Genomic DNA, 10,155 nt, shown 5'->3' with positions numbered 1-10,155 from the left:
AAAGAGAATGCAGCTGCAGATGCATTATCTCGTGTGATTGTGACTTCAAAAGAATTGAAAGAGATGAATGAATGTGTACTTGTGATGACGCGTGCTCAGAAGCGAAGAATGAACGATATGAATGGAATGGACACAAAGTCTCAAGCTGACATTAATGAAACCGACAACACTAGGCCTGATCAACCATGTGTGGTCGAAACTTATACTAAACCCAAAAATGCCGTAGAATTACGATTGATAGATAAACGTAATTTAAATATATTACGGAGAAAAAATAATATTTATTATGACAACAATATTTTTTCATATGATAAAGCTCACCTTAATTTGTTTATAAACTCATCTTCTCAATCTCAAATTACGCGAGCCGAATTTGTGAGAGAGTTGAGTATCGTTTGTAAAAAAATGTCGATCGACGAAATATACGTATTAAAGAATAAAAGTAACAGTATATTTGTAGAGAAATTAGTGAGCGAGATTAAAAATAATAAAAAGTGGGAGGGCCCTCGCTTGTGTATTTTAAAAGACGTTGAGCGTATAGAAAATATTGACGATAGAAAAGTAATACTAAACGATTTTCATCTATTGCCCACGAGTGGCCACGCGGGCATTAGAAGAATGATAAATAATATTAAAAAATATTATTTTTGGCCAGGCATTGAAAAAGATGTGGCCAAGTTCGTGAATAAATGTCCTAAGTGCCAAAAAGAAAAATATACGATTACATTGAAAGAACGAATGACAATCACCTCTACTGCAAATACTGCGTTTGAAAAGGTGTTTTTAGACTTAGTAGGTTCACTCGATAGGGATAATGATAATTACACTTACATTCTCACGTTACAATGCGAATTGTCAAAATATGTATGCGCGATGCCTCTGACGTCAAAATCATCAAACGAAGTAGCTCAAGCTTTTGTAACGGATTTTGTTCTAAGGTATGGAATCCCGAAAGAGATAGCAACAGACAGAGGTACGGAGTTCATGTCCGACAATTTTAAAGAGGTATGTAAACATTTAAAATTTTCTAAATTAAATTCCACAGCGTATCATCATCAAAGTATTGGCTCACTGGAAAATTCACATAAAAATTTAAGAATTAATGTAGAACAAAAACCCGAAACGTGGAGTTATTGGCTGTCGTTTTGGTGTTTTGCATATAATACGACTGTTCACACCTCTACCCAGTTTACGCCGTTGGAACTAGTTTTTGGAAAAAAATGTTGTTTACCTAGTAACCTTACAAAATCTGTAGAACCATTATATAATCATGACAATTATCCTCTAGAACTAAAATATAGTTTGCAAGCATCGCAAACAGAGGCGCGCAAGAATTTAATTAATAGTAAGCTTAGAAGAAAAGTAAAATATGATACTTATACAAATACTATAAAGTACAAGCCTAATGATAAAATCCTCATTAAAAATGAAACTGGTAATAAATTATCAAACCTTTATTCTGGACCTTACACTGTAATTAGAGATATTTCACCGAATGTAGAGATCGAAATTAATGGAAAATTAGACGTTATTCATAAGAATAGAACTAAGCCTTATTACGAATAACATAAAGATAGAACTCTATGTAAGTTAATAAACATTTAGAATTAGTGAATCTTCTTGTTATTATTGCACGATGAATGTATTGAAATGGGATATGCACCTAATCATTTTATAGCTTAATGTGTTTTTTTTTTCATTCTCCATTCATAGTGGTAAAATAATAATAATAATGCAATTGTAATCGTAAACCTGCATTAATTATACGTATATATAGCATACGTAATTGTAATGTGAACAAATTAATATTTACATACATATATGTTAACCATTTATATATGTAAAAAAAAAAAAAAAGTGTACTATTCGTACTATTTTTTCCCCCTCGATGGGAGGTGTAGTGTGTTATGTACAAGCATGTATGTAACGTATAAATTAGAACAACAAATACACAGTCAGTCAGTACCATTTGAGCATCCAACATGTTTTATTTCGATCTCCAATCTCAACCTTATACCTTATACCAATATTAACCTTACCAACGTATGAATGAAACTTTTGCCTGCGCCTAGTAGTTCGATACAGGAATGGAGATGGTTCAACCAGTTTGAAAAGAGCCTTCGAGCACTCTCCGAAGTGTATCCTATAAAAAACCGATAAGCTGGCAACTCGACGACGATGCTCAAGGGTGTGTAGCCTGCTATTTGAGAGCTTTTCGTTGTTAATTAACCTACGGGCTCTTCGGTCAACTGAGTCCAAAGCTTCCAGATGATATTTGGCTGCACCGTCCAATAGATGACTGCAATACTCCATGCGGGATCGAACTTGGGCAGTGTAAAGATTAAACAGCTGTTCAGAGCTGAAGTACCGCCGAACCTTTGAAAGAATTGATAATTTCTTGGACGCCGCTTGTGCCATAGACTCAATTTGTTGGCCAAAGTTGAGGTTAGAGGTGATGGTAATACCTAGAAGTCCTAGATGGTTAGTAATCGGTAACGATACACTTTCGAAAGTGGGTGTTAAATCGAAGCTACTCTTTTTCGCGGAGAAAAGACACGCCTGTGTTTTTGAAGGGTTGAACTGGACAAGATTGGCGTCACCCCAATCGGACACTCACTGCAATGTCACATTCACCCATTCAATCATGGACTCTCTCAAGGACCGTATTTCCTCTGGACTAGCTCGCGAGTTGGACACGTACCTCTCAATTACTGTGCTGTCATCGGCATAGCTAATAATACCAGGTTTTAAAAGATCGTTTATGTGCAACAGAAACAAGGTCGGTCAGGTTCAGCAAACATTTAAGTACCTCTTTTTGGTGGATTTTAACGGCGCTCATTTTAGGGCCTAATGGTACCTCCGTTACTGAGGTGGACACTTGCCGTTGCTGTCCAGACGAGAATACTCTGCGAAGAGGTTGGCAAATAAATTTGCCTTCTCCTTAGCGCTGTGGGCCAGGGATCCGTTTTGTGCAGAGGAGGCAACGAAGAGCGACAGAAGTTTTTCTCAACCGACTTGGCGAGGCTCCAAAAAGCTTTGCTACCTGAGGGAAAAGAAGCTAACTTTCCCACAATACGGCCAATGTGGTCAAAACGAGCTTTTCTTATCGCTTTTTTACAGGATTTAGTAGCTACGTTGTATGTTTTCTTCTTTGCCTGGACATCCGAGGCTTTGTTTTTACGAGCGTCAGTCCAGGACAAATAGGCTTCATGCTTACGCTTTTCAGTTAAGAGGCATTCAGCATTAAACCACGGGCGAGCTCTGGTCTCAAGGGATACTTCAGCAAAAGGAATAAAATACTCCATAGCTTGATAAATCACACTCGAGACAGCATCTGCGCAGCACGATGGATCTCTAGAAGAAAAACATACCTGCCTCCAAGGATATGAGGCGAAAAAGTGACGCATCTCATCCCAATCTGCTGACTTGTATCGCCACACTCGCCTAGTACCTTTAGGACTAGTGTCAAGAGGCGAGTAGTGCGACACAGATTTCACCATACAATGATCCGATGTCCCGAGTAATGATGAAACAGAAACCGAATATCTGTTAGGGTCGGTTGTCAGCACAGGGTCCAGGCAATACGCAGTGTGGCCCACGACATCAGGAATACGAGTGGGTTCGTGGACGAGCTGAGAGAGGCCACAAGATATTGCAAATTTGTAGATCTCTCTTCCAGCGTGGTCAGTGTCACTATACGGGTACAGCCACTCTTTATGGTGTGCATTGAAGTCCCCAAGAAACACCAAATGCGCAGATGGAAAGCGTCGATGGACCGAATCTGCAGCTTCACTTAGATGGTTAAAAAGCCTAGTCGTCTCCTGGTCCCCGCTATGCGAACGGCAGACACTGGCGTAAACTATTTGATCAAGGCCAGTATTCACATGAACCCATAAAACAGAAAGGTCAGGAACCTCCAAGTTACGAAGACGCTGACAGCAGATCACGTCCCTGATGTATACGCACACACTTGCATGGGCACGGAATTGGGTCTCAAGGATATACCCTGGATAGTGCAGGTATGCTAGATCGGACGGGGTTAAACACTGCGTCTCCGTTAGAAAGAGTAAGTCAGGTCTCTCAGTCTCGAGATGGTGATGGACATCATTGAGATTTGAGTGCAATCCTCGGATATTAGAGAAATGCACTTTAAAGGAGAGGAAGTGCAACCGCTGGTTAAACTTACTTTTCTTTTTGGTCCTTTTCATAGTTAGAGTGAATAGGGGAAGGGGAAAGAAGTTGGGAAAAAGTACCACACCAGGAGCCAAGCAGCCCGCAAGGAACAATACATCTATAGGGAACTTGTTTGGAAAGCGCGGGGACGCCCGAACCCCCCCGGGAGTCGCCACCGGGTCCTCTCCATCCGGTCGCCAACCGACACGATGGAGCAACTCCGGGATTATGCGTGGCCGGTGGGGCAGCCTTTCACGTGGGGCTAGCACGTTAGTTGGGCCCCCTACAAACCACGGGCGGCTAGCGGAGCACCGTTTCTTCGGATCCCGCTGACCTCCAGGACAAGTGACCCAATGCATCGATAACTTGCGAGCCCAAACGGCTGTCTAATATAGCACAACCACCCAGACCAATCCCCATTTATGGGCATCCGGAACTCTCTTCTCTATCTCTAAGCATTAATATGCTGCTGTTTCACGACGGTATTCTGTGAGAGCGTGGTAATTGCCCGGTTCGAGCCCTTTTGAGCTACTGGTGTTGGTGTAGCTTGGCTCTACCACGTCATAGATGGGCGGAAGCAGTTGAGAGCAAGGGGGAGGCATTAGCAGCCAGTCTGGACATAGCGAAGGCCTTCGATCGCGTGTGGCACAAAGCGCTTCTTTCGAAGTTCCTTCCTATGGGCTTTCCGGGAAATTATGCAATTGGATTACCAGTTTTTAGCAGATCGGAACATCAAGGTCGTTGTCGACGGCGCATGCTCTGACTAAAAATTCGTCAATGCTGATGATGATGATGACTAAAAACTGTGGCCGGAGCATTGCTTACTGTGGGTTGCCGACTGTTACTATAAGAGCATTTATTACCGTGTTAAGATTAATAAAAAAGAAAAAAATCAAAATAATTACTGATTTTTCACTTTTTTTTTCAAATGGCATCAAGTTCATTAAGCAAGTGTGGTGGGTGTACGCAACATATTAAATTTAATGAAAAGTTTTTAAGATACTCATCGTGTCATAAAAATTATCATGCATACTGTGTAGCATGTAAAAAGGAAGAAGAAGTTATTGGGATAGACACTATCTGGCTATGCCCGGAATGTAAACCCAAAAGAGGTAATGCTGATGACACGCCGGTTAGATCAAGGAAAATAAATTATAAACAGCCAGATCAAATCAATATCACTCTCCGTAAAAAAGAGAAAACTACAATGGCCGATGTTTCAGATATGTCTATAGTACCTGTTACACAAGAAGAAATACGAAGTATTGTCAAAAATGAAATTCAAGACCTAATAAAACATTTTAATGAAACAATACGAAAATCTATTAAAAATGAATTAAAATCGATTATGGATGAAATTTGCTGCGTCAAGGAATCTATGAAATTCATTAATGATCAATACGAAGAAATTAAATCTGAAATTAATTCAAAATTTAATCTTGTGGATAAGCTGTATAAAGAAAACGAGCAACTTAAATCAACAGTTCAGGATCTCGATACACGCTTAAGTATAATGGAGCAACAAACAAGAGGATGCAACGTCGAAATTCAGTGTCTGCCAGAGTATAAAAATGAAAATCTTATAAATACTGTAATTAAGTTAAGTAAAGTAATATCTTGCAATTTGAATGAAAGTAACATACATAACGTCACACATATTGCTAAGCAAAACCCTAAGACTTCTAGACCAAAATCGATTGTTGTTCAATTTAATAGTCCTAGAACTCGAGACACCTTTTTAGCTGCCGCAATAAAATATAATAAAAATAACCCTGAACAAAAACTGAATACAGAACTTCTTGGGATAGGGGGGGGATAGGGGGGGCTAAAGTGAATGTTTACATAGTAGAGCACCTGTCACCGAAAAATAAGATACTTCATGCTTTAGCGAGACAGAAAGCAAAACTAAAAGGATATAGATACGTTTGGATTCGTAATGGTAGGATATTTATGAGAAAATCCGATAACTCAGACTATAAATATATAAAATATATTGCATCCTTAGATAAAATAGACTAATTCATTTTAATTTTTTTTCTATCTATTTTTTATCTCATATAGAAGGTGGGTTACCAGGGTGGCGGCGAAAATGACGATACGTTATATTAGAAAACACTTGTAATGCTCATTACCACGGTTAAAATACGAATCCCCGATATATTTAAACTGGCGGTATTTATACAAAAATATCTTGACCTAATTTAATACTAAATTCGCAAACTTAAAAGATAATATTAAACATTGTTTATCTTAATTATTCTAATGATTATTTACGGACAAATATTATTTAATAATACAGGATTATGTAACATTAAATATTAAAGATTAATATATTACACCGGAAATTGATAAGCAGCAGATAACCTAGCCAGATTAGTAAAATGAGATTCTAGTAGCTTAATCCTTACATTATACATAATAAAACAAAATTATTATAGCATTGATTAATCGACATAATTTGAGAAAATATAAATAACAATAAGCACTATTTATTAATTGCGCCGGAAGCTGAAGGCGCCATTAATAAATAGAATAATATATAATAAAATGTTCCAAGTATAAACAAATATGAATCACCTATTTATTTGATTATGAAATTACTAATTAAATTGTTGAACAAAAGTTTTAATCTATACTTATAAATAATCATCAAGATGTACCCGAACTAGCCGTATATGTAGGACCGGAAGTATTAATTGATAACATTCGGCCATCCTGTGTATGCCGTGTCCCACGGAGATCAGCGCTGCTATTGGCGCCTGGTTTGTCGCTGCTGTACGGCACCTGAAGTTGACATGTCTAAGCCGTAATTAAATCTTGTATTATCTAATTTAAGTATACAACTTTATTTATCCTAGATAAGAACTTTTATTTATCCTAGATAACACAACTTTTATTCGTCCTCCTTCACACAGTCTTCGTTTGTCTTAGCTCATACACAGTTTTTATTTATCCTATATCACACAGCTTTTATTTATCCTCCATCACACAGCTTTTATTTGTTCTACATCACACAGCTTTTATTTGTTCTACATCACACAGCTTCAATTTATCCTACATCACACAGCTTTTATTTGTCCTACATCACACAGCTTTTATTTGTTCTACATCACACAGCTTCAATTTATCCTACATCACACAGCTTTTATTTGTTCTACATCACACAGCTTTAATTTATCCTACATCACACAGCTCTAATTTAATGTAATTTATACAACCTCTATCCTAAAGTAGTTCGATTTCTTTTTTTTTTTATCGGATAATTGATAGAAAGAATGGATAAATATTTTGTATAACAATTTATTTTTCTCAATACAATATTTGTTCTGCACAAGTTTTGTTTTATAGCAATCTTTCGACCTTACAAGTCCCCCTAAAATTACATAGGATATACAGCCTAACTCAACATATACAGAACTCACAAGATATGTTTCATTACTATTAGTATCGAGATAAACTTGCACCAAAGCAGCACTTTGTTGTGGTATTATACAACTGTGTCTCAAATACACTGGAAATTTTGTTATAAAGTCTGTATCACATAGTTTTATATCACTAAGAGTACTATTAAAAGTATCACTACTACCAATAAATTTAACAGAATTTTGTGATATAATTAAACTGATATTAGGTAGATTTATCATTGGTTGTCCGATTATTAAAATCTATATCACCTATATCGTAATTGGTTAATTCTACGAATCCACTTAGAACAACATTGTCTATGTGAACATCCACGTGGGATGTTCCCAAAGAGGTCGAATGTGCACCTCCAAAACCTCTCATTGTAACAACGGACGGCTGAATTTTTAATTTTAGCTTATCAGCATATGCCATAGTGAGAATATTTAATTTGCTGCCCGTATCTATGTATGCGATGAGACTACAACTATTAATTGCCACTACCTTTTTATACAAATCTATGTATATGTTGTAAATAAAACATCACTTACTTTTTGATGTGAAGAGCTGGCCGCATGCCAGCAGCTGGCAGACGTGTGACCCGGGCGATGGCACACCTCGCAGCGTGGCACCTTGCAGTCCTTTGCTTCATGACCTTCTCTTCGGCAGGCGTAACATTTCTTCGGTTGAAAATCACTCCCTCTTGCAATTGTAGCAACGGCGCCCGCTCTTCGCCACGTGGTAGTTGGTCGCGGATGGCTGGCTTCAATTTGTCTGTAGTTTTCCAATGACGACAAATACCCGTAGTATAGTTGCTGTGGTGTACTGCATTGGAAAGCTTTCGCGTTGGCTCTTATTTCCATGGGTAGACCGCGAATTATGCACGAAATCGCAGACTCGCCAATGATATTGCATTTTTTTTAATAAGGAAACCTTGTCGTGGAAATATTTTGTCATAGTTTCCGTATTCGTTTTCTTTCTAGCAAGCATAGATTCAAGTAGATCCACAAAGTCAGTAGAACGTGGGAACGCGGTCTCTAAAGCGTCCTTCCACTCCATCCATGTGAGATCATAGTCATCCAGATCGTTATACCAGTCTCTAGCCGACCCTCGAAGACGTATCTGCATGATGAACTGTCGATCTTTGTTGTCCCATCCGTACACGTCGCCCAATTGGTCGATCTTATGCAACCATCCCTTGACGTTGCTAGATTTTTCATCCGGTCGGAACGTTGGAATAACCTCCGCATCGGTTTGGGTGACACGCCGCTTCTTATATCGCCTTTGTTTCTCCAAGATCTCTTCGTCATCGGATGAAGAAAAAAAACTTGATGATTCGTCACTGTCGAGTACAGCGTTCTCGCAGCGTCTCCTTTTCTTCGTACCAAGTCCGTCGATATATGGGCCAGACATTATCCCACTTCTGAAGTATAGAAGGTGGGTTACCAGGGTGGCGGCGAAAATGACGATACGTTATATTAGAAAACACTTGTAATGCTCATTACCACGGTTAAAATACGAATCCCCGATATATTTAAACTGGCGGTATTTATACAAAAATATCTTGACCTAATTTAATACTAAATTCGCAAACTTAAAAGATAATATTAAACATTGTTTATCTTAATTATTCTAATGATTATTTACGGACAAATATTATTTAATAATACAGGATTATGTAACATTAAATATTAAAGATTAATATATTACACCGGAAATTGATAAGCAGCAGATAACCTAGCCAGATTAGTAAAATGAGATTCTAGTAGCTTAATCCTTACATTATACATAATAAAACAAAATTATTATAGCATTGATTAATCGACATAATTTGAGAAAATATAAATAACAATAAGCACTATTTATTAATTGCGCCGGAAGCTGAAGGCGCCATTAATAAATAGAATAATATATAATAAAATGTTCCAAGTATAAACAAATATGAATCACCTATTTATTTGATTATGAAATTACTAATTAAATTGTTGAACAAAAGTTTTAATCTATACTTATAAATAATCATCAAGATGTACCCGAACTAGCCGTATATGTAGGACCGGAAGTATTAATTGATAACACTCATTAACTGTATTAGTTTATATAAAGTAAACTTCGATCAATTAAGTGTATATTACTAAAATGTAAGGGGTTTAAAAACAAAACTTAAAGATGTTTATTGGAAAATTTCATGTTGTGATTATGACGTTATTGTTTTCACGGAAACATGGCTTAATATAAGTGTTCTTGATTCAGAGATATTTGATGATCGTTACGAAGTGTATAGGCGAGATAGAACAATAACTAGATTTAATAACAAAACTGAGGGTGGTGGCGTATTAGTTGCTCTTTCCAAAAAATACAAGTCACGGCGATTGTTTGACTATGAGAGTTTAAGTTTAAGGATATATAGATAAATGTTACTCCATCGGTAGGTGGCTCCGGTGAAACGTTTTACATATGTGCCGTTTATTTGCCGCCGCCGATAAATATTAATCTATTGTCCCATTTTGTTGATAGTGCAAGCAAATTACTCGAACAAAATAAAAATTACGTTATATTGGGTGATTTTAATATTAGTTC

General features: G+C 37.4%; 1 protein-coding gene across 1 annotated transcript; it reads right to left on the bottom strand.

Annotated features, from left to right (window-relative positions):
- Window positions 1–6,800: 6,800 nt before the first annotated feature.
- On the bottom strand, window positions 6,801–9,036 carry LOC125075701. Its single transcript, XM_047687413.1, has 4 exons — window positions 8,669–9,036; window positions 8,377–8,405; window positions 8,127–8,338; window positions 6,801–6,957 (listed from the first exon to the last, which is right to left on the bottom strand). The coding sequence occupies exons 1-4, from the start codon at window positions 8,986–8,988 to the stop codon at window positions 6,823–6,825; spliced, it is 696 nt and encodes a 231-aa protein (XP_047543369.1). The 5' UTR covers window positions 8,989–9,036; the 3' UTR covers window positions 6,801–6,822.
- Between the last annotated feature and the right edge of the window lie 1,119 nt (window positions 9,037–10,155).

The sequence above is a fragment of the Vanessa atalanta genome, chromosome W (genome assembly GCF_905147765.1).
Source record: "Vanessa atalanta chromosome W, ilVanAtal1.2, whole genome shotgun sequence".
Classification (NCBI taxonomy): Eukaryota; Metazoa; Arthropoda; class Insecta; order Lepidoptera; family Nymphalidae; genus Vanessa; species Vanessa atalanta.
Note: the sequence above shows the minus strand (reverse complement) of the source record. Positions and strands in the feature narration are given on the sequence as shown.